This window comes from Pelophylax lessonae (assembly GCF_965119305.1).
Source record: "Pelophylax lessonae genome assembly, chromosome: 2".
Taxonomy (NCBI): domain Eukaryota; kingdom Metazoa; phylum Chordata; class Amphibia; order Anura; family Ranidae; genus Pelophylax; species Pelophylax lessonae.
Window position 1 is genome coordinate 183,937,310 of NC_138769.1, and position 26,004 is coordinate 183,963,313.

The 26,004-nt window shown below is 42.1% G+C and overlaps 1 protein-coding gene across 1 annotated transcript in view; it reads right to left on the minus strand.

Moving 5' to 3' along the window:
- The window catches only part of LOC309548566 (interleukin-5 receptor subunit alpha-like), an 82,712-nt gene that overhangs the window by 18,043 nt on the left and 38,665 nt on the right, over positions 1-26,004 (minus strand). The window contains exons 7-8 of the mRNA XM_082248536.1: positions 18,500-18,654; positions 9,730-9,874 (exon numbers count right to left, since the gene is read on the minus strand). Of these exons, the coding sequence (XP_082104662.1) occupies positions 9,730-9,874; positions 18,500-18,654 (300 nt within the window). The remainder of the gene's footprint in view (positions 1-9,729; positions 9,875-18,499; positions 18,655-26,004) is intronic.

Sequence of the window (26,004 nt, forward strand, 5' to 3'; positions counted from 1 at the left end):
CAAGCACTGTGCTGCATAACATGCTTTAAGGGAACAGGATTATTGATCAACCAATATTGTTTTTTTAACGCCGAAACTGATACCGATATTTTGGTCATCGGATATCGGTATCGGCCGATATTTGCCAATATTTTCGGACATAAATTTTTTTTTTAATGTCTACAGGTACTGTGGTGGAGGGGTCTGCGGGTCTAAAATACCCCAACCCCCTCCTCTTCACTGAAAAGCATTCAAAACGCCAAGTTTGACTGTTTTGAATGCTGTACGTTTTTTTAATTTGGCGCCGCCAGTACCCAGAAGTGATGTCATGTCACTTCCGGGTACTCGGCGGCTCCAAATTTAAAGAAATGGAGACCCGGTCAGACGGCGGTGGTGCAGATGGAGACACGGTCAGACGGCGGCGGTGAAGTTAGGATACCCGGGTCTCCCGGTGGGACAGGAGACCCGGGCGAGCCACGGAAGGCAGCGGAAGGGGGGACGTCCCCTCCCGCTCCTTGGAATGACAGCCGAGCGGCTTCTCAGCTGCATCGGTTGTCATTACAAGACAGCCGACCGTCGGCTATGGACACCGGTACCGGGGTGATGCCTCTAGCTGCAGGCATCACCACGGTAAAAGCACTTTCCCGAAATATCGGCAATATCTGTAAATCAAAAGGCCGATCCCGCTATATCGGGCAAAGTGCATATCGGCCCTCGATATATCGGCTTTTCCAATAATCGGTCAATCCCTAAACAGGACCCATTTTTTATTTTTATTTTTTTAGGGTAACAAGCACTTTTATTACCCTACTAAACAAAGCTGTAAATTTGCACAATTATTGCATCATTATGACCTGATCGATGCCTGGCAGGAGTCCAACCCTACCTCCAATATTCTCATTTTTCTAGGGCCAACAATCACTTCTCTAGTATTGACCATGCTTTTCTCTGATTGGGACTTCTGCCTAAACTGCTTTCGGCCATAATAATTTGATGCCCTGGTGTGACCACGACCCAATCTTAGTGACACTTTCTAATATAACTGCTAGATTAGCCAAACCCCATTGTAGATTGAATGAGACTTTGCTAGGTAATGAATCTTACTATTTAATTACCCATCTGAAAGCTCACTTTGATACCAACAAAGCTGAGGATACCACCCCTGCCATTAATTGGGCTTTGCATAAGGCCTCATTGCAAGGTTTTCTGATTCAGCTATTCTCTAGTCTTAAAAAACTAGAGAGGAATTAATTCCCTCCAAAACTAGGGAATGCGAAGCTCTGGTCGCCCAAAATAAACATTCTCCACACCCAGCCCTACTAAACTTGAACAGGTTTGTACAGGACTTAAAGTTTGTATTACCAGGAAAGCAGAGAAACAACTACACTGGATGAACCATAAATTCTTTACATGGCGGAATAGGCCTGGCTTCATACTAGCATATAAACATACCCCTTGTTACTCCCATTCGGCTCTCCAAAAATTAAATTAACTAGTATATAAAGTACCACTTTATATAGCTCACCTCTGGGGGATATGTCGGAGGCTACTCATAGACCAACCTATCACTGATGAGGAAGTCTGGAAGATTATCAAGATGCTTGATCTACCTAAATCGCCTGGCCCTGATGGTGTACCTAGAAGTTATTCTAAAACGTTTTCAGGACAGCTTATTCTGCATATGATAAACCAGATATTGCAGCGCTTCTAATAAATAAATAAGCATATACATAAATAAAACATTAGTATTCCTGTGTATTCTTGTGCAAACTGTGCAAAAATTGCGCAAAAATATATGTTGTGCAAAATCTCGCAAAATCACACAATAAATAATCGATCAATATTCATAAATTCAAAAAATCGCAAATCATGTGTAGAAAAGTCCATATACTGTCCATTAAATGCAAAACCAAACAAAGTGCTTCTGTGCTTCGATGTGTGTAGAAATGGGGATGACCCCCTAGTGGCTGTCTACTTACCACTACAGACTTGGTCTCAAGCATTCAGGAAATGTTACTGCAGTGTGGTCATCACCTTTCTGCTGGGCTGGTATCCTTAATCATGTGGAGAGGTCCTTCCTGGTGGTCTTTTCACATCCAGAGTCCCCTCATGGGAAAGAAAAGGCCATCCATAGTGAAATATGTCAAATCTAATTTATTTTCGCCATACAATAAACTACTTACAAACGTTTTAAAATCATCAGCATATAGAACTCGGCTCAGTGGTTGCTGCTTCCGCAGCGTGCGCCTCACCGGCCGGAAATGATGTCAGGTCTGCTCAGCCAATCGCTAGACGCGTTTCGCTGTCCAATCACGGCGTCCTCTGTAGCTCATCCACATTTCTACACACATCAAAGCACAGAAGCACTTTGTTTGGTTTTGCATTTAATGGACAGTATATGGACTTTTCTACACATGATTTGCGATTTTTTGAATTTATGAAGATTGATCGATTATTTATTGTGTGATTTTGCGAGATTTTGCACAACATATATTTTTGCACAATTTTTACACAGTTTGCACAAGAATACACAGGAATACTAATGTTTTATTTATGTATATGCTTATTTATTTATTAGCAGCGCTGCAATGTCTGGTTTATCATGTTTTAAAGGCACTAGCACTTTGATCTGCAGCAAGCAGCTAATTAATGCACAGTCACTTTCTTTAGACTTATTTATATATTTTTCTGCACTATACCATAAGCGCGAGGTTATACCACTATAAATATTCTGCATATGACCTTGTATTTTCACTTTTTCTGAGATGGTGGCAAAGTTTCTGCAGATGAAAATAGGGCGTAAATCAGTGTTATTCTAATAAAGATACTACTAATGTTTTATATTATCGCCATATTTTGCTTATTAACTGCAATTCAAAAATCCTTATTAAACTTTTAGCTTTGTGTCTTGACACCTTTCTGGAACATTTTATACATAAGGATCTGATTTTATTTGTGGGTGTCAAATGTTAGATCAAATCCGGCACTCTATAGCTATAACTTCAGCAGTAGGCTCCAATTAGGATACCTCTTCTCCAAGAGAACTCCTGCTTCTATCATTAGATCTCCACAAAGCCTTTGACAGCCTGACCTGAGATTATTTCTTTAGCATATTGGAGGCCTTTGGATTTGGTTGAACTTTATTTCCTTATTGAAAACTCTATACAGCGCTCAAGTCTCTATACGTGGTTATAAATCATTAGCATTTGCTATTCGATGTGGTACAAGACAGGAAAGTCCACTTTCCCCTTTGCTTTTTACCTTAGCGATTGAGCAATCAGGGATCGCAATTCGCTCTCATTCTGGTATACACGGCTTTAATTGAAAAGTGCCGTGTTTGCTGATGACGTGCTTTTGTATATCTCCAATTCACAAGTTACCCTGCCTAACTTATTCTCATTGCTAAGTCATTTTTCTCATATCTCAGGGTTGACCCTAAATTTCCAAAAAACAACAGCCCTCAAATCACTCAGCTTTCTTATACTACAGTTAAGGGTCCGATACCTTTATGGGTCTCTATTGATTCTCTTTCTCGCCACCCTATTGCAATTGGTTTCTTGATGTGGAAACCTAGCCATTTGCAACCTCCTATACTGTGCCCTACTGTGTTCTACTCCCCGGATGTTTGGGACAGGATACGTAATGGTATATCATTGGCATCTTTACATACCCAGTTAAATCCATTTTTTTGCAACCCAGAATTTGTCCCTGGGCTAATACCTACCACATTTCAGTGGTGGCTCAACAAAGGCCTTTTCCGGATCAGGGACTATCTTGACAGGGACCAACCATAGTCCTTGCAGTATTTTGTGTATAAGATACAGCTGCCCCCTAGGGAGACCTTTTAATATTATCAACTTAGATATTTCCTGCATTCCAAACTTGCCCTATTAGATAGACCCCTTACACTCTCTCTTTTTGAATTGTCTTGAGGCCTCTTGCGGGGATGAATTTCTGCAGTATATGCTTCCCTCACTGACCCGACTGCCAAATTTTAATTTATGATTCAATGGTAGCGGGACCTGAATTTAACTTGGGAACTGCTTGAATGGCAGAATGGCTTATGCCTTGTCCAAGATATCCATCAACACCACATGAATAGAATCTAACTATAAAAGTCTTTTGTGCTGGTATCCGGTTCCCACCTGTTGCTTTCAACGTTGTGGGCAACTGGGGACTATGTGCTACATATTGTGGCACTGCCCTATAGTAACTAGATTTTGGATTAGAATGATTAACTTTATTTATTCAGCGATGGGAGTAAATATCTGCAGAGCCCTTTTCCATAAGCTACCTGACGAGGTCCAAAAGAAATCTGGGAAATTCATTACTTATACATTCCTGGCAGCATGAATTACTAAACATTGGCAGCGGTTGGTTGTACCATTTGACTATGTGAAACATAAGCTTAATTGGATTTTGGTAATGACAAACACACCTGCACTCTCAACAAAAACATAAGGAAGTTTGACAGCACGTGGGACTCGTGGATTCAGTCCATGTTAGTTCCTTAACATGTTCCTGGTTGGCCTCTCTTTTTTTTCTTCTGTTCACTTTGTCTTTTTCTTTATTTCTTACTTTGACAAAGGCTGTGGGACCCTTATTTTTTTTTTTTTTGGGGAGGTACCTGCTAAGATTATAATCTCAGGTTTGGGGATACCGCTCCTCTTAAAAATCCCTAATTCCTTGTTCCTTTTTGCCTCCCCTTTGTTAGTCTCCCCTTCTCCGGTATAATACCTTGTCCTAACCACCTTTGGTTTTCTTTCTGATTATTACTATGGTTAAAAATTGGCCCTTTTGACAAATTAACTATTTGATTTCAGCCCTTCTAGGCTGTTTATTATATGTATCACTGTTTGAATAACCAGTATATACCTAGATAACTAACATCCTTTTCCTGGTATATTCCTATGTTATGCTGTTGATTATCTGAGACTCTAATATGCTGATGCTAACGTATCTACTTTTTGTACTTAATACTTTCAATAAAATTATTGGAAACATAAATATAAGTTATGGCTAGAATGGATTTATACCACCCAATCCACAGACTGTGGCTGATTTAAAATACATGTTTTGCTACTGGTAATTTAATTTTGAAGTTAGCACTGTACTTGTATTGATTTTTGCACAAAAAATGTAGTATTTAAGCAGACAACCATAAATAATTAAAAAATTCTTTGTCTAGGGATGTCTCGTGGTGCTGAGCAAAACAAAATTCATCATTTGTCATTAAAAGACCACTATTGTGAAAAGTATTGCATTCTGGTAACTGTATGGGGTTACTACCTGTATTGATAGTGTTCAGAATATGAATTATTTTTTCTTTAATTTCACATTCCTTTATTTATTATTTTCTCAATTTTTACATGAATATTAGGTTATCAAGAAACAGACAGTTTTAGGAGTTGGGATAAACCATATACAGTACAGCTGACAGGGGTGCTTACAAAGGTAGTTTTTATTTATATGATTTAGGACATTTTCCAAAGGGAAAAACAAAACTGCCTCTGTAAGTGCTTCAAAACTGTTGTCTTCAGTTGCCAGTTTTGTTGTGAAAATGCAGCACAAATTTAGGAACAAATATCCTCCAACAGTTCTGTTGTGTGCCAAGGTTCTGTAAGGATGGTTTCTCTGTTACAGTTTTACACTACAAGACAATTCTGTGAGAAATACAGAATGACCCTTGCAGGGGGCTTCCCCTGCACTGCAAGTGCTAAGTATTTTTTTTGTCTTGGAGGAGCATAAATAGCATCTATACCATTGGCGTGCATGGGGGGTGTGCCAGGTGTGCCTGGGCACACCCTAATCACCCCTGTGCGGCATTGATTTCCCCTTCTGCCCGAGCCTGTGTCATTTTCCAGCCGCTTCCTTTTCTGAATGAGCATAGTGAGTGATTGGTACAGATCACTCACTGTGTTCATTCATAACTGAAGCCTAGTAAACTGAGTTTACTAGGCTTCAGTTTGTGAGTGATCAGGAAGCAGCTCAGTACAGAGCATTTCCCATTCATTGATTGTTTAGTGCAGTTGAGGCTGCAGAGAAAGGGGCTGGGGAATCTCTGTCTCTAAGCCCCTTCCTTTATTGCAAACGTGAGACATCAGGGGTCTGTTTAGACCCCTGATGTTTCACCAAAGCCCCCAGTGCGGCTCCTAAAAGAATTGTAAATAAAAAATATTGTAAACAAATTATAAAAATAAAAAAACTACTGACACTGTTTGTGTGTGTATATATATATATATATATATATATATATATATATATAGACACACATTTGTTCTTGAGTTTTGGGGTGCACACCCTAATGCAATAGTCTGCGAACACCAATGATCTATACTTAATTTGTTCCTCCTCACCCCTGCAAATTTCTCTTTGCTGCTCTGGCCTCATCACATACCAGCAGTCCTAGATTGTATGTGTGGGCGCTGAGGATCCACCCACAACCTGATGCATGGGCTAAAGGAAAATAGCGCTGGCTGTCAGGAGAGCAAGCTATAAGGTAAGTAAAAGTGCTTCTTCTGTTTTCCTTACATGTAACAAGCACTCAATATTTTTCCCAGCATTCAGCTTCAAACTGTATGTGAACCCTAAATCTAGTTTTAGTACGTTTGGCATCATGCCTCAGTGTATATAGTTAAGAACCATTTTTTAGGAATCTTTTGCAAAGATTTTTACCAGGAGATCCTGTCATTACCAGTGCTGCCTTTTGCAGACTGACAATGCCAAACCAGTTTCTCCCAATACCTGCAGAATACCTGCAGCACATTCTGCCTGCAGTGTGCACTCCTTTCAGTTGACAGTTGGACTGCCTATCAGATCTATCAGATAGGCAACCCAAAGGCCAACTGAAAGAGCTTTCTGAGCCTGAGGATACTGCTGACTAGAGTTGGGTGAATGGTTCGGGCTGAGCAAAAGTTTGGCCCGAACATTGCCTGTTTGCCTGTTTGGCGAACACCTGACTTTGCACAGTGCATTCTAGGGCCCTAATTGGATAAAGCCTTGCACCTGACTAGGGCACAGAGCACTGACAGAGTCCTGATAGGATAAAGTTATGACTTTGTCCAATCACGGCTCAGTGCTCATAGTCCCACCCCACACTGCAATGTGTTGTTGTAGTGGAATGCAGTGTTTAACACAACATTACATAACATTTAGTGCTGTATACCCTTTATTTATTTTTTTGGTTGCAGCATGTTTTTTTTTTGTTTGTTTATTTAGGGGTTTTTTTGTCTTTTTTTCCCCCTGCCTGACACTTTTTTTTTTTTAAATGGTCAGCCGCAGTTTTTCTGACTAAAATTCAGGTAATAAGCCCACCCCCCCCCCCCCATCATGTCTGGGAGGCCAATAAGGAGAGGCAGACATTACTCCGTGCCACTATGAGGGGGCCAACAGCATCTGTGTCTGTCCTCAGGCAGGGCACGTTTGTTTCTGTTTAGTGATGTTGCCCTTGCTATCCAGCCACAGCATGCAGAGGAGGTGGTGGACTAGCTTTCTTAATCATCCTGCTCATTCTCTATGACCAAAGCTGACACTAGTGAGCAGTCCACCACAGCTGCCAGAGCGGCTTTTTCTGCCTCCTTGTCCACAACTACTCCTGCCATAGCCCTAGGACCAGGCATGGAGGAGTCCGCTGAATTATTTGAACACAGCATCAGCTGCTTGCTTCTCGAGGATGCACAGACTTGATAGTTGATTCTGATGTTGGTTCTGGGGTAGAGGTAGGGAGTAATATGAGCCTTCAGAGAGGAGAGAACACTGATAAACAACAAATTGGCAGTCATGTTACCCCAGCTACAGCGTGTTGCCAAGTTGTCTCCAGGGATGATGAGGATAGAGGGGATGCTGATGATGAGGTCACCAACATGACTTGGGTGCTGTATAGAGCAGAAAAGCAAAGTGAGGGGGAGAAACAACTCCAAAGAGACAGGATGTCCTCCAGAGGCAGCAATAATGGAAGAGTAGAGAACAGCCAACCTATTCCATCAGATTGTAGAGCTTTTATTTCCTAGTCTACTTCCCACAGCTAAGCTGTGTAGGCCTTTTTTAGCACATGTGTCCCCGATCGCACTGTTGCAATTTGGAATCTGTGCCGCAAGCAGATCAAGCGTAGCAAAAACATCAGCCATTTGTGTACCACATGCTTGACAAGGCATTTAACCTCTCAACAGTCAGCCCATTGGCAAGAACACATGAAAGCCACGCACAAGGGACACACTTCTCCTCCTCACTCCTCACCTTTCATGTCTACCCCCACTATATCTCATGACCTCTTAGCAGCCTCCACTGACAGGGAGGATGGTATAGAAAAGTGTGTCACAGGTCCTCACAACACGTCTGCCAGCACCAGCTGTAGAATATAGCAGGCAATCTATTTAAATTTCATTTTTTTTCTTTATAAATGTCAGTTTTGCTGCAGCAGGTTCTATACATGGTACAGATGCGCCAGTCTTCAGGCAGACTAAGGGGACCCCCCAAGACACTATATTTAACCACCTCTGGACCGGAAGGTTTTTACCCCTTAATGACTAGGCCATTTTTTGCGATATGGCATTGCGTTATTAACTGACAATTGCACGGTCATGCAATGCTATACCCAAATAAAATTGATGTCCTTTTTTTCCCACAAATAGAGATTTCTTTTGGGGGTATTAGATCACCTCTGCAATTTTTATTTTTTGCGCTACAAACAAAAAAAGAGCGACAATTCTCCTAAAAACCTAATATTTTTTACTTTCTACTATAAAACATTACCAATAAAAAAATAAAATGTTTTCATAATTTTAGGCCAATATGTATTCTGCTACATATTTTTGGTAAAAAAAAAGCCCAATAAGTGTATATTGATTGGTTTGCACAAAAGTTATCAGGTCTAAAAGATTTATGTCATTTTTATTGTGTTTATTTTTTTTACTAGTAATGGCAGCGAACAGCGATGTTTAGTGGGACTGTGACATTGCGACGGACAGATCCGACACCTAACTGACATTTTTTATACTACTGGGGGGACCAGTGACATTACTACAGTAATCAGTGTTAAACATATGCATTGTTACTGTTCTAATGACACTGACAGGGAAGGGTTAACACCAGGGGCAATTAAAGGGTTAAATGTGTCCCTAGGGGGTGCTTTCTAACTGTGTGGGTGATGGGCCTGCTGGATGAACACAAGGACCTGTGTTCCTAAATAAGAGGAACACAGGATCCCTGTGTTCATTACTTACAGAACAGCGGTCTGCTGCATTTACATCGGCAGACCGCCGTTCTGTCTCCATGGTGAGCGATCACGGGTGCCTGGTGGACATCACAGCCGCTGGACCCACTGAGTGGCTCCCCCTGTTGCCAATCGGCACACTAGCTGTCCCGAGAAATGACATACAGGGACAGAGCAGACCTGCCACAGTATAAGAAGTGCTGCTGGTCGGCAAGTGGTTATCATTAAAATTACTGCTCCTTTTTTTGCATTGGTACATGTCCCCGAGGGAAGTACCCCGGCTCCCTTACCTTTTTTATGGCCAATAACTTGCAAATAAGCTTTAAAAATGGGGACTTTTGATTTTTCAAGTTTGGGTCGTAAAGACTTAAATAGGGTTCGCCTTTCGGGTCTGAACTTTTGCGATGTTCGAGAGTTCCAGCACAAACTAAACTGGGGGGTGTTCGGTTTATCTCCAGTGCTGACTTTATTTTAGAAATCAATATATAATTGATATGCAGAAGACATTAATATAGCAGTTAAACTTTGCTACTACTTACCTTTGTTTGTAAAAACCGGCTGACTCCATGCACCCCAGTGTTTGCTTATGGAACAGTAGATTTTCTTTGCCCTTATTTGCATACTGTAACCTTTGTCTTTTTCCAGATCAGAAAATACATATTCATTGTTTTTAACAGAAATATCCTGAAATTTAACAATAGATGTTAAAAATGTAAAGCACTGTATTAAGATATACGAGTTTCTCTGCTGTTGATACTATGTATTTCTCCAAGTAAATATAATGGGATACAGGGCCGGGACAAGGGGTGGGCAGGAGGGTCGGTTGCCCTGGGCACAATTGTTTATTGCAGGGATGGGGGGCGCCTTGACCCTAACCCCAATGGAAGGGGGGCGCAGTTTGGCATCCTTGCCCTGGGCGCTGGATGACCTTGTCCCGGCACTGATGGGATAGCTGTAGATAGTATAACTAATTGTAATGGAAACCAAGCAAAAATGTTACTCTAGGCTTTTAGCATAGTGACTTAAGATTACAGCCACATTTCTTTGTTGTAATTTGAAGAGACAGCTAAAAACCTTCACATCATTTACAATATCATACATTTTCTGGCCTTGGACACAATACATTTTTGATAACCAGCAGTCCAGTAAGGTTTCTGAGAGCTCAGCTGTTTGACCCTGCCATTTGTTTGTACAGTTGTTTGCCCCTGTCTTTACACAGCAGTTGACCTTAACCTTGAAGTTGAATGCGCTTACAGTATATTTTGCCGTCCTGGTTCTGTCTTCCCCCCCTAATCAACATGCTAAGAAAATGTTTAAATAAAACCTTCCCATTTTCATTAAGTACCTCTTTTTTGTGAAATCAGAACAAAGTGAAATCAGAACAAAGTTTGTATGCATTTCTAAGCAATACAGACAGATCATGACCTGCAAGAGGGGTGGGCAGGATCCTGTATAGAGCCTACTTAAAGCATTACATCACTATGCCATGATGAGTAAATGTCTGTTGGAGTGGGTACTCCTAAGCAGGCTGCATTTGAATATAAACTGCCCTATGTAATGCCCATATGATGAACAACTGAAATCCAAATAATAAAAAGGGTGGGAAAGGGACAGTTAAGGGGTAGTAAACTCTGCTTTTGAACTTGCACCTACAGGTAAGCCTATAATAAGGCTTAGCTGTAAGTACAATGTATATCTCCTAAACTTGCAGTGTTTAGGAGATATTTACATTGGACACAGCCAGTGACATCACCGAAGCATGTGCTCTTAATAGACTGCATATCCGTGCCATCCCTCAGAGCTCTGTGCCATAAACTGTGACTCCTGCGTGCATGAGCGGGAGCTACGTCATGACGGCTCAGCCATTTACAGGACCCGAGCCAGTGAACTTTGAAGAAAGACCAGGGGAAGATGGAAGCCCTGTCGGTGGTGACCGCGCACCGCTGGAGGGCTTTGTTTATATGAGCACATTATGCTATTGCCTTGCAGGGGATTTTTGGAGGAACCTCACGCCAAAAGTTAAAAAAAATTGGTTTGAGGTTCCCCCCCTCCCCCCTATCCCGAGAATGCAGCCCAGCAGGTCCTCCTGAGCCACACCAAGGCTTCCCCCCAAAGCACCTTGTCCCCATGACTAGTGCAGAATGCGGTAATGTTAAATAGGGAATGTACAGTGCGGAGTGTACTGCGGTGGGTTGTATGTGCAGGTGAGGGCTGTGGAGTGTGTGGAGGTGGGTAATATGTGTAGGAGAGGGGTGTGGAGTGTGTGAAGGTGGATATTATGTGCAGGAGAGGGGTGTGGAGTTTATGGAGGTGGGTAGTATGTGTAGGTAAGGAGTGCGGAGTGTATGGAGGTGGATAGATTGTGAAGGTGAGGAGTGTGGAGCTTACGGCGGTAGGTAGTATGTGCAGGATGGTGTCAGTAGGGCAGTGGATGGAGTCAGCAGTTCTTTATTTTTATTATTTGTTTTTTATTATTATTTTACAATTATTATTTTTTTTTCATTTTCTTTTTCATTTTTTCAAAAAGTTTTTTGGGGCCAGTGGATGGTGTCAGTAGGGCAGTGGGTGGTGTAAGTGGAGCAATGGACAGTGTCAATGGTTTTTGTTTTTAATATTTTATTATGTATTATTTTTTTACAATTTGCTCAGCACTGCTCACGAATCATAAGTGACAGGGACAAAAAACTTGGGGAGCACCGAGAGAGGACTACAACATATCCATACATTTTAAAAGTGGAGGATGCCTGTACACTACATTGACTGCACTAAGCTGACTGAACACACTTTCCACTAACTACCTGCCTGATCTCTATTGTCACACACTATACATGGCTGCCTTGTGAGCAGCAGCCTTATATAATGTGGGGCGTGGTCTTAGCCCCTGAGCCATGATTGGCCAAAGTCACTCTGTCTTTGGCCAATAATGGCTCTCACAGTACATTGTGCTGTGATTAGCCAAAGCATACAGGTCAGGTGCATGCTTTGGCCAGTCATCAGCAATCAATGCACTGCAGCAATGCAGTGCATTATGGAGCGCTCATGGGAGAGGGAACTTCCCACCGAGCACCCCATTTGTTCATGTGTTCAACACACAAACAGCTGATGTTCGAGTTGAACGTAACAGAGCCCATCTCCAGTAAACATAATTTACTGTGCTCAGTTAACACAGGAGCAATTAGTAGCGATCGCTCACTGTGTCAAACTAAGAAAAAGAAGGGGCTGGAAAATGATGTGTTTACTGGCCCCTTCCTCCGCTCTCCATCTTGGCATCCCCCAGCAGCCGGCGGGGAAGGAGAGGAGGGAAGCCAGTAGTGGGGGATGGGGGGATGAAAGAGGAGGACAGGGGGCTGGAGGAGCACGCGAGGGGCAGAGGAGGAGGACACTAGGAACAGCGGGGGATTGGTGTGGCAGGAGGGACAGCTGTGAGCACCATTCTCCTGGCATTGCTTTTCAGCTGACAGTCGCGGGAGGGAGAGGAGGAGAATCGGTAGGGAGAGCCATGGAGGAAGATTGGTGCTCACAGCTGTCCCTCCCACCATTCTGGCTGTGAACCAGGGGACCAGCCATGTGTGCAGGGTTAGTCACAGTGGGCCCCCCCCCCCCCCCCCTCAGGGGCCCATGTGCAATGAACACCCTGCACACATGGATGATACGCCACTGCTCTGTCTATTTGTCCTGTGTACAGTTATCTGCAAAAGCAAAGTAAAAGAAAATCCTAAGTTTTGGGTTGATATCAGAACACTAATAAAATTGACATTTTCCAATGGAGGCACTCATTCTGGTGACCCTGGTGACACATTGGGATTCCCTCTTACTTCATGTTTTGTCTACGGGACAAGAAGTGAAGGGAAATCTATCCAATGGGACATATAGCAAAAAAAAAATTAAAACTAGGGGGCAGGGGGGTTTTACCCCTCCCTTTTATTCAAAATGAAAAAAAAACACATGTTGGCTTTAATTACACTTTAAAAGAACATAGTAAGTGACCTACTTCTATTTAAAGCTGAAGTTAAATCTACTTTTTTTTCCTTCCCAGATTCCTCTGTTTCTCCATCAAAATGCTGAGAACATTTTTATAGCTTTCCATTGTCATGGAAATAAATACCATATTTTAGACCCAGTAACACCATCACTGAGTCTCTGTGCTTCTTTGTGCAATGCAGACAGATCATGGCTAATAGAAAGAGCTGGCATGGTGGCATACAAAGCTTCCTGAAAACAACACAATACCTCAAAGATCCTTTACAGAGGTATATGAAACTAATAATACTATTGCAAGTTCTGGAAACTCAGCACAGGGGTGGTTTTTCTGTTGTTACAATTTCTTTGGGAGTCGAGTAATTCAATAGGTTTGATTTTAATAGGAAATGAAAAGAACTGGGATAAATTGCTGCTGTATGCTTGCATTCTGGGCTCACATGAGCACACAATTATAAATGCAAAAAGCAAGCATTATCCCTGAGCCTATCTAGCAAATTGCCCATTGCGGTTCAATGCATATGTTGAAGTACAAGACTGCTTTATACATTAAACATTCAAACAATGCTGCTTTTCTGCTTTCTGTTTTACAAATGGCGTACTAAGGAGTGAATGTGTCATCATTATACTTGAAAAATATAAAAAAAAAGGCAAAAAGCTCACTAATTAAAGAAATGAAAATGCAAAAAGAAAAGCAGCATGTCTAATAAAAAGAAAAGGAAAAAAAATTGCACTTGGATGACTAAATTGTTAATATCTTTGCACGTGTATTGTAATAAACCCAGGACAGCACGATGTATGCTTTTGTTTGAACTTTTTGTCTTTTACAAGTGCATAGTTAAATACTAAAATAGAAATTAAAAGAAAAAAAATGACTGCACAAAAGGTTCAACAAATAACATGAAAAAAAAAGCAGTAGTACAAAAATATTGGTATGCACCAGGCGGACCATAAAGACATAGAATATAAATATACGCAGTGCTCATAAAAAAACATCAAAGTGCAATAGTCATAAAAATAAAATACTAAATAAGGTCCAAATATAAATAAATATCCTCATGATGACCAGATTCACTCTAAGCAAGCTTTGTGCTACTTTCTTTGAGTGGCAACTGGTTATCGTGGGGTTCTCTGAAGGGCACTGAGTGTCCATTTATCTGGGTTCTGGATGAAGCAGTTTATAACAGAGCGTGTTTTGACTTCTCAAGATACTGAGAGTCACACACATTCTGTTAAGCTGGATACACACTATACAACTTTTGTTGTTCAATTTCCTTTAGATTTACCTTCAACTATGTAGTGCAAGGGCCTGCCTAATTGAATACCAATTGAAAGTGTTTAGGTTTAGTATATGATTTTGGTAAATCTAAAGAAAAAAATCCAAAGAAAATTGTATAGTGTGTATCTAGCTTTGGTGGATGGAGCGCTGGGTGTTTCATACATGTGAACATTTGAAGAGTACTACCTTGGCATAAGAGAATTTTTACACTGGTGGAAACAAATCTTTTACTTTTGAATGGAGATTTGTTTATATAAGGACTTGATTTAGCATTTATTTTATGACTATTGCACTTTGCTGTTTTTTATGAGTGTGGCATATGTTTATATTCTATACAGTTAAATACTGTGATATGTGATTAGCTTGTTGAGCATAAACTTTATTAAATCAGGCCTACTGTATTAAAGAAGAACTGAATAGTGAATATTCTCCATTGAGGGACACAGTAATGTAGGAATTCTTAAACCGTTGAGGCATTTAAAAGTCCATCTGAGGGGTAGGCAACAGCCACTGAGAGGTCCAATAAAGGAAAAGTATCTGAAGGAACCAACCTAAACTTTGACATAACATAACATCCAAAAGAAAGACCAGTCGGTAAACAGCAGTAGGCCTTAATTTAACTTCTTAACCCTTGACTTCAAGGAAAAGTAGGTCCTGATAAGGAAGGATGTTACCTGATTAGATAACCAGAGATAGCCATGGGTGTGAGGGCCCCCACAGCATTAAATCTAAATGGATAAAAAGGAAAGACCCTTAAGCTTGAAAACATTGAAGGATAACAACCCTAAATCCTGACCAAGAGGGTAGCGCAGAAAACAACACCCACACAAAAGGATAGGTAGGGTGGATTGTACACTGTAACTCTAATAAGGGTATATGAACACTAAAGCTAGAGGGGGAAAGGGGCTCCTTCCAAGCAATATCCAGATGTGCTTCTGGGGTGTTTTAGCCATGCTTCAACCTGCCTAAGGTCTCTCTGAGGAGAGAGGAGTAAGAATCATAAAACTATTATTAGAAATATTTACCTGAAAGAGGAAGGAATATAAGGAGACCTATTCAGAAAATGGATACTTTCTTTCAAGGAAGAAAAGAGGTGCACCTAGGTGCTGAACACTCACTCCCCAGTGTGGGGACCATCAATTGAGAGGAGCCCAAAGGTAATAACTTGAGTGTAGAAAGCACAAAGCAGTGGCTTTGTCGACTTATTGTAGGGAGTGTTCCCTAAAATTTCTAAAGGTGAAGGCATTCAGATGATCTCCAGTGGATGTGGGTTCACAATCCATACCAATGCAATGATCCTCCAAACAACTTGGGAACTATCTGTTCTGGTGAAAAAGACTTGTTTGTCAGGCAAGAGGCTGCTCCGGTTAGAAGTGTCCTTACAAAGTGGGGAGAAGGAACCATCCCACCCTCAACCAGAGACCAGTGAAAAAACCTCTGGGATGTCTTGATCCAAAGTATGCATCCTGATTTTTTGACCAGGTTCCAGAGTCCAGCCATTCACGGTTCAAATCTCGGCCTGTTCAGCAGGAACAATTAATGGGCAAGTTGAATCTACCAAGTTAATCAATTGATCAACTTGGGTAAAACCAGCATGCTAGGTTCTCTTGCGATTATCACTAGTGGCTGCTTTAGCCACTAGCGATGATTTCTGTCTTCTCCCAGCAGGGACAGCTTCCCCAGACATCCCCTGCCCTCCCCGCCCAGAGAAGACAATGGCCCGGCAGCAGGGATTCCCGCATCAACACTGTTTGTGTTGGTGGGGGAATCAAACCATGTTGTAGGAAAGAAATTCACTCTGTGTATGAGAAGCGAGCTCTCAGTGAGCGAGGACTGAAAGCATTATATCCTCACTGAGCTCACTGAGAGGAGGCGGGGCGGAGCACGGCCTCAATACAATACATACAGTACAGCTCACTGAGAGGAGGCGGGGCAAATCACGGCCTCAATACATACAGTACAGCTCAGCTCCTGTGCAATAATGCGAGATTTCATGCCATGGAATACATCCCAGCACCCCCTGCGAATCGCCGAATGACGTAATCGCCGAAATCTGTACCCGGAAGTGAGGAGAGGATGAATAAACAAGAAAATAAGGTATTTACTAGCAAAACTAGCAAAAAAAAAAAAGTTTCCATTGGTAAAAGTAGTTTTAAAGGGGATTACATACATCTAAAGTTACTAAAATGGGTTGAACTCCACTTTAATGGGCAAAGACCACTTATCAATAAATTCTCTTTCAAAGGGAAAAACCCACATCGTGTTTTTAGAAGGGGCCTAGGATCCTACAAGTTGTTTCCAGTTTTCATAGAGAAAAGGCTTAAATAGTAACTCCACTTTTGTTGAGAAAAAAACAACCCCCTCTGGATGATCAATGTACATTGCATGGTTTTTTACAAACTTTGTTGCTGATTCCTACCTGTTTGTTCTCAGAAGAAAAGGTTTGTTTGTTGTGTGCAGAGTGAATCTGAAAAGGAGTGACTTTTTCCTTAATATTCAGCTGATGCAGTGTTCTAATGTGGAAAGTTTCAGGTTCTGCATCCCTTTAGAAGTAATTACCCACCGGGAGTATCTCACCTTTAGACGTAATTAACCCTTTGGAGTATCTCCCTCAAAATTTGACTTGTATCTTAATGCAGACTACTGGGAAGACTATTGTGAGCCAATCACACAAGCAGGAAATTACATTTCTGGGAAAGTTTTGCACACCAACTGGGTACGCCTGTGGAGCTTACACTCCCATGTATGATCAAGTGTTTTATTCCAGTTAATGATATTGGTAACTAAAAGCACTTGTAATCTTTTTACTTACTTTTAATATGATTAAAGAGTCATACAGTTTTACACTATGTGGGTTTCCCTGATTTGCTTTAATGGTATGGTGAACTGTTCTGGGTCACTGGATTGGGCAATAAGCCAGCCCTGTCTTTTTTTTTTTTTTTTTTTTTAGCACTGATTACTGTGTCGGTGTCACTGGTCCCTAAAAAAGTGTCACTTAGTGTCAGATTTGTCTGCCACAATGTCGCAGTCCCACTAAAAATCCCTGACCTCTGCCATTACTACTAAAACAATAAAAAAAATAAAAAGTTCATAAATCTATCCCATAATTTGTTGATGCACAAACCAATCAATATACACTTATTAGGATTTTTTTACCAAAAATATGTAGCAGAAAACATATTGGCCTAAACTGATGAAAAAATTAGATTTTTTTTTTTTATCGGGAATGTTTTATAGCAGAAAGTAAAAAATATAGTTTTATTTTTTTTTTCAAAATTGTGGTTCTTTTTATAGTGAAAAAAAATCAAAACCGCAGGGGTTATCAAATACCACCAAAATAAATCTCTGTTTGTGGGATAAAAAAAGACATACATTTTTTTGGGGTACAGCATCGCTCAACCGCACAATTGTCAGTTAAGGTAATGCAGTGCCGTATCACAAAAAATGGCCTGGTCATTCCGGAGCTGAAGTGGTTAAATAGCACAGTAGACACAGATTTGCAAAGCTCTGCAATGCAAATCCAGTTCTCAAAGGTCAAATTCAAGGCTAGCCCTGCAAATCCTCCAGTCCAGTGGGGTCCGGATTTACCCTCCGAAGCTGATATGGAGGATACTCAGATCTGAATAGCTGCTGTGTATGGACTAGCTCAAGCAGCGATTTAGAAGTCTTAATTGAAGTCACCAAAAAAAAAAATATATGTACGATGTACTATCATAATTAAAGGTAACAGAGAAAAAAAATTAAAAAATAAAAGTAATAAGGTTAGCAAAATTACAGTTAGACATATATCCACAGAACAGGCTACCATCCTTCTCGGACGCTAACAAAAAACGAAGACATAATGAGTAGAAGTGGTGTTATGGTACTATGGCTGTCTTCAACATTTCTTGGGCCAGTGTCTCAACCTCCTGTATGCAGCAGTATAACCCAATAGTTTAAAAATTCCTAAATGTTTTTGTCCCTCAATGGATGATATAAAAAATATGTTTACAGAATAAAGAAACAACAAAGCGTAAGTTCATCACGTTAAAACAATTTTTTTTAACACTTACCTTGATTTGTTTTTTTGTCTGAGTCTCAGTAACTCTAATATTATATTCAAAACAGTCTGAGGATACAGGGTTTACACTTGGTGGAGAAAGCCATTGAAGTTTTGTGTTCTCACTAACTGTGGTTACAGAAATATTGATTGGCGCATTTAACAATTCTGCAATTAAGACAGCATAAATTAATGTAGCAATTCAATTAATGCATTCCAAGCTTTGTAAATAATTCTGAGCATACAACAATGACTGCAGTTTTTGTGCATAGAGCGCATTCATGTAATACTGCATTAATTCTCAGGAGTGCATATTGTATTCAAATGCTTATTTATATTATTTCAAATACATAGATAAAAGCCATTATCACTTACACGATGGACTGCTGCGTATAACCTTGATTAGTTGTAACTGTTTGCTTGAGACTGAAAGGGAAAAGGGGATGTCTGTTTCAAGGCCTCCCTTCCCTAATGGGATCTTGTCAGCAGCAAGAGTTTACAGGCTCCCCACACCTGCATGTGTACCTGTGACGGAAGACATGTGAGGAAAAGGTCAAGTGACCTTTCTTATAGGTTGAGGAAAAGGTCCGGTGACCTCCTAGAGCAGGGATCCTCAAACTACGGCCCTCCAGCTGTTGCGGCACTACACATCCCATGAGGCATTGTAAAACTCTGACATTTCCAGACATGACTAGGCATGATGGGAATTGTAGTTCCTGAACAGCTGGAGGGCCATAGTTTGAAGACCCTTGTCCTAGAGTGTTCTAGAATGGTCTATGAATGGTGTTCTAGAATGGTCTAGAAATGCCCCTATATAAGGCTGAAGTGAGCCCTAAGAAATGCCAGCTGTTAGAAGGACACCACCTTGTGAGCTCTGGAGTTTTTATACACAGGACTATTATACTGGGTTCACTGAGGTGGTAATCCAGCAGCACGAAGACACTTTTGGGGGCAGATACTGGAAACAGCCAGCAAAGAAGGAGCAAAATATTGAATGAAGAGGTGCCTAGACCTACCTCAGTCATTGGTGGCAACATCTGGAAGCTCTACTACAGCCACCGCTATCATCGCCGCTGCCTCTGCCACCTCTTGAGCCATAGAGAGAGCAGGCTTACAAGAAAGCGATCCCAGGGAGGAAAAGAAAGAAGACCCTTTGCATCAAGAAGCAGTCTCGGTCCAGCAGAGCACCGCCCGAAGAGGAGGATCAGCAAAGCAGAGAAGAAGGCGCTTCTAAGTGCAGTAATTTATTACTTTAATGACAAGGAATGGCTAAAAACATTTACAAGATGAAAGTGAAAAACAGACATATCAATGAATCCATTACATCCAATGGGATGCCTTCTGGGAGTAAAGACCGCTGTAGGTGGAAATTCCAGACCACCAGCAATGGGAAACACTGAGTATATTCTCCAGGAAGGAGAGCAGTGCTGTCAGAGCCAGCATGGAATGCAGGCAACTGAAAGGGATGTCAGAAGGGCCGGTGGCATGTTTTAGAGCATGCCCAGTCGCTCCTTCTTTAATCCAATAGAGGAAAAGGGGTATATATGAGAGTCAGGGGCGGGAAAAATGGGCAAGGGGTAGGCCGGACTGATAACAACTGCCAGATCATTGCATCGCAGTATGCATAGGAATATAATACAGTAAAATAAAGTAAAAAACAAAGTAAAAAACTTGCTGCAGGAAAGGTAATGATACTGTACATCAGATATAAACATTGACTGGGACTGAACTGCAACAAGTAGAACATATATATATTAAATTCCAATATATAGACAGAGTGTAGATACTCATATGGGATGCAAGGTGTGCTGCATGGGACTACAAGTGTCAGTAACACCATAAATGGGTGAAACATGACAACAAGTATAATAACAGTAACTGGGCAGATGTAAATGCTGTACAGCAGGAGACAGCATGTTTCAGCAACATCACAGGTAAGGAAAAGAATATGTAAAGAATATATATAGTGCCAACAGTTTGCGCATCGCTTTACAGTGTGGGGGAAGACAATACAGTTACAGTACAATTCAATACAGGAGGAATCAGAGGGCCCTGCTCGTTAGAGCTTACAATCTAGAAGGGAGGGTCAAGTGAAACAAAAGGCAGTAACCAAGGGGGATGGGCAGATGGATAAAATGGAGGTAGAGCTGTTAGGTGTGGGTAGGATAGGCTTCTCTGAAGAGGAGGGTTTTCAGAGATCGCCTAAAAGCTAATAGAGTAGGAGATAATCAGACAGATAAGGATAAGGAGTTCCATAGGATTGGAGAGGCTCTGGTAAAGTCCTGGAGGTGAGCATGGGAGGAGGTGACAAGGGAGCTAGAGAGCAGGAGGTTTTGAGAGGAACGAAGAGAGCGATTAGGTTGGTATTTTGAGACTAGGCTAGTGATGTAGTTGGGGGCTAAGCTGTGGATTTGCAGTAGTCGAGGCACGAGATGACCAGGGAGTGAACTAGGAGCTTTGTTGTGTCTTTGGTTAGAAAGGGGCATATTTTGGAGATGTTGCGGAGGTTAAGGTGGCAAGATTTGGACAGTGATTGGATGTGGGGCTTGAAGGAGAGTTCAGAGTCCAGGACAACACCTAGGACCTTGGCATGCGGGGATGGGTTGATAGTAATTCCATCAATATTGACAGAGAGATCGGGGGAAGGGGCACGTGGTGGAGGAAAGATTATTAGCTCGGTTTTGGAGGGATTGAGTATGAGGAAGTGGTATGACATCCAGACTGATATATCTGATAGTAAATTAGTGATACATGCGGAGACTGAGGGAGAGAGCTGAGGGGTGGATAAATAGATTTGAGTATCATCAGCGTAGAGATGGTATTGGAAGCCGTGGGAGGCTATCAGCTGACCCAGAGAGGAGCTGTAGATTGAAAATAGGAGGGGTCCAAGAACAGAGCCTTGGGGGACCCCAACAGAGAAGGGAAGAGGAGAGGAGGAAGTGGAAGTGTAAGTAACGCTAAAGGTGCGGTTGGATAAGTAGGAAGATAACCAGTGCAGAGTACAGTCACGGAGACCAAAGGCATGGAGTTTTTGAGGAGGAGGGGCTGGTCAACCGTATCAAAGGCAGCAGAAAGGTCCAGGAGGAGGAGTACCGAATAGTGTCCATTGGTTTTGGCCGTTAGTAGATTTTTTATCCTATATATATATATATATATATATATATATATATATATATATATATATATATATATAAACACAATACAATATGGTCATTGCTGTGAGCAAACTAACATGATACATCGGGGACAATGTAAGTGTGGTGAAAGAGTTCCCTTGTTATACAGAGAGCCCTATTCTCCACATAAAAAAAAAAGAGGATCAGCAGTCAGTGGGCTGGTGAATAGGAGGCACCGGCAGTGGTATACTCCCCCCTCGCCTCCCCTGTACAGCAGCCAGAAGGAGCGCTGGGCTAGGTTCTCCCTGCCAGAGATGTGTGGCGGGGGCATTGCCAAAGGCGAGAATGGAGGCAGAGCAATGTGGAGCAGCTGTCAACCTCAATGAATGGAACCATGTTGGCAACCAAGGCAAAAGAAGGCAACAGAAAGAAGCCAGCCTGGCATCTTAGTCCCCTCAGAGAAGCAGATCACCCAGGAAAAGAAGAAGCAGAGTCAGATCCCCATCAAAACAGCAGAAAGTCTGCAGCATCTTATTCATCTGTATCCAGCCTACACAGCAGAACCCACAGCAAGAATTTACTAATGCTAAGTACTCACAATTTAATTTATTACATAATCTGATTGATTTATTGTCTAAGTTAGTTAATGATCTTAGCCCAGGTTCGCACTGCTCCAACATGAAAGTTGCGCGGCTTCCGATCCAACTTTGCCCTGCAACTTCAGTCCAACTTTGATCTAGCTAAGGCACCTTTCACACTTGTACAACTCAAAAGTTGCACCGACTTTGGAGTGCAACTTTGGTGCAAATTTGACACAACTTTGGATGGGTGCAACTTGGATACAACTTTGGCTTTGACCAGTTTGGACAACTGTTGCGCACAAGTTGCATTGTATAACATTCAGGTATGACTTTCATGCAATTTCTGAGGGTTAACATAGAAGTCTATGGCCCTCAAGTTACATGAAAGTCAGACCAAAGTAGTAGATGAACTTCTTTGAAGTTGCGCAAAAATGAATGGGTATCATTGGAAAACAAGAGGAAGGACATGTGATGTCTAAAGTTGCATGACAAGTTGTGTGCGTTTTTGCAAGTTTTTTGCATGTTTTTGTGCACTTAGGCGTCTTTTCTGCTCAAAAGCTCCTCTCAAAAATGCGAGTTTGGTGTGGGTTTTTTTCTGCCTGTAAGAGCATATGCCTATAAACTCCTGAAAAAGACACAGTGTGCATGGACACATTGGCTAACATGGAGGGGGAGTTTCCAGGCAGAAAAAAAATGAGAGCTCAAAAAAGTTTAAAAGCTAAAAAAAAAAAGAGCAGCTTCTTTGAGGTGCATTGTGCATGAACCCCCACAAACTTTGCATGTTGTGCTTTTATTTATTGTTTTTTTCCCTGGCTATGTTCCAATGAAAGGAAAAAAGGGGGATGCCTATTTTAGGGCTCCCTTCCCCTTATGGGACCATGTCAGCAGCAGGGTTTAGAGGCTCCCCACACATGCACATGTACCTGTTAGGGAAGGCATGTAAAAAAAAGGTCAATTGACCTTTCCTATCGGTCAAGGAAAGGTCAAGTGATCTCTTAAAATGTTTATAGGGGTCTTGTCTCTATTTAACCGCTTGCCGACCGCCGCACGACTATTTACTGCAGCAGTCAGCCCCCTACAGGAAAAACGACGTAGGGCTACGACGCTCGCCCACGAGCCGCGCTCCCGCCCCCACTCGTTCACTAACATCCCCGTGCGAGTGACCGGCGGCTCGCGATCTCCCGCTGGAGAGGGAGAAAGGCAGACAGCTAATGTAAACAAAGCCGTCTGTCATTCTCCCTGGTGTAACTGCAGAGATCATACGATCCTGCTATGTAGGATCGTATGTCTCTATGGTTACATCACAAGCCATGCCCCCCCCCCAGTTAGAATAACGCCCCCAGGGATACATTTAACCCACTGATTACCAATAAAGTTAACCCCTTCCCTGCCAGTGTCATTTGTATAGTAACAGTGCATATTTATAGCACTGATTACTGTAGTAATGTCACTGGTACACAGTGCTGTATTTTGGCCTAGGCCAACAAGGCCCAGGCCTAGGGCAGCACTTTGCAGGGGGGCAGCAAAATAGCTGCCCCCACCTCCACCTGAGGGTCTATTGGCCACCATTTGCTAGAGCCAGGTAGCATCTAGCAACCAGTTACGTCCCTGGCCCTGGCCATTTTTAAAGTGGAGGAGGATTTAACTTAATCCTCCTCCGCACCTAGTGCTCATGGGGCCCAAAGAGTCCTGCCAGTCCGGTGACAGTGGGGTGCAGGACAACAAAACAGAATCCACCAATCCACCGCCGACAGCAGCTGCTGCTGAGCTGCGGCATCTTCACACAGTAAACAGGCAGCTGGCTGGCCCTGGAAGCTGGCTAGAACTGAGAGCCTGCGAGGGAGAAGAACTCTACTGCCACGGAGCCACCCTGTCCTAAAAAGCGGCGGGTGCAGCATCCCTGGTGCCTCCAAGAGCCTGCACTCCTTCTCAAACCTCCTCTCCACTCCTAGCTGGGACATCAAAAGGCTGGACAAGGGCCCAAAAGACGAGGACGGGCGGGAGGTAGGTGCATCACACACACCTACCCACAGACAGGGGGGAACAGGAGGGACTGCAGGCAGGGCTAGGGGGGTCTCCCACCCCCCTCTCTCTCTCCCCCCCCCCCTCTCTCTCTCCCCCCGGCTCTCTCTCTCACCCCCCCTCTCTCTCTCTCTCATCCCCCCTCTCTCACCCCTACTCTCTCTCATCCCTCCTCTCTCACACCATCTCTCACCCATCCCCCTCTCTCTATCCCACCCCCTCTCACCCCCCCCCCCTCTCATGAGATCTCAGTGGTTCTTGCTGGGACTTGTAGTCCTTCAATTTTGGAGGGCATTGCATCCGTTAAACAGGAAGGGGGTGGTCAAATTTAAATAGGAGGGAAGGGGGGGCGCCCAATTTTAGTCTTGCCTAGGGCAGCACAAAAACAAAATACACCATGGCTGGTACCCCCAAAAGTGTCAAAAATGTCAGTCAAGGGGTAGACGCAATAACTTTTGCGCAAACCAATCAAAATACGCTTATTGCGATTTGTAGCAGAAAACAAATTGGCCTAAAATGTTAAAAAATTTTGATTTTTACATTTTTTTGGGGGTGGAATTTCATATAAAAAATGTGAAAAATATTATTTTTTCAAAATTGTCGCTCTTTTTTTGTTTATAGCACAAAAAGTAAAAATCGCACAGGTGATCAAATACTACCAAAAGAAAGCTCTGTTTGTGGGAAAAAAAGGACGTCAATTTCATTTGGGTACAGCTTCGCACAACCACGTAATTGTCTGTTAAAGTCACGTAGTGCCGAATCGCAAAATAGGCCCTGGTCTTTGAGCAGTCAAATCCTCTGGGGCTTAAGTGGTTAAGACTAAGGGGAGCTCTCAGAAGTGACAACTGTTAGGAGTATACCAGCTGTGAGATCCCTGCCCACCTGCCTGTTTCGTTGCTGCCTATATTATCATACCTGCCAACTGTCCCGTTTTTCCCGGGACAATCCCGGCAAATAGGAGCCTGTCCCGGGTATTTTACAGTGTCCCTGTTAATCAGGGACATTGTAAATCATTTAAAAAAAAAATTTTTTTTTCAATTTTGTGCCACACAGTGTCGCTCTCACCCCAGCTAGGAGTTGTAGTTCTGGCAGCAGGTTGTCTCTCTCTCTGTGCCCACTCACTCTTCCCGCCTGTCGCAAATTTAACGTGTCACCGAAGGCAGGGTGTCAGCATGGTGCACTTTCCAAAATCCGCCAGCAGGGGGAGGCAGAGCACCTTCCGACAAGCTGGAGGCCTCACACTCCATTAATTACTACTATCAATAATGTTTTTTTATAGATATAATTTATACACCTGTTAATTGATACATATATATATATATATATATAGTTTTCTAGCTCTAGATAAATGTGTGTACATATCCGTGTATGTGTATGTGTATGTGTGTGCATATATATATATATATATATATATATATATATTGCTCAAAAAAATGAAAACACACCTCAATACTCAATGGGAAAAATCTCATGCTGGATATCTATACTGGTATGGACTTGGTATGTGTTAGGATGGTATGGACTGGGTAATGTGTTAGGATCTATACTGGTGTGAACTGAGTAATGTGTTAGGATCTATACTTGTATGGACTTGGTAATGTATTAGGAAGGAAAGGATGCCACATTGTTTTATGTAAATGAAAATTATCACCCTACAGAGGGCTGAATTCAAAGACAGGTGAATAAAGTGTGTAATGTGCTCAGGTGTGACCATACAAAAAATGTAATATGTAAATATAAATAAAGTGCAAGGTGTAAATAAGTACAATAAAACCTAATTATACCAGATAGTATAATCG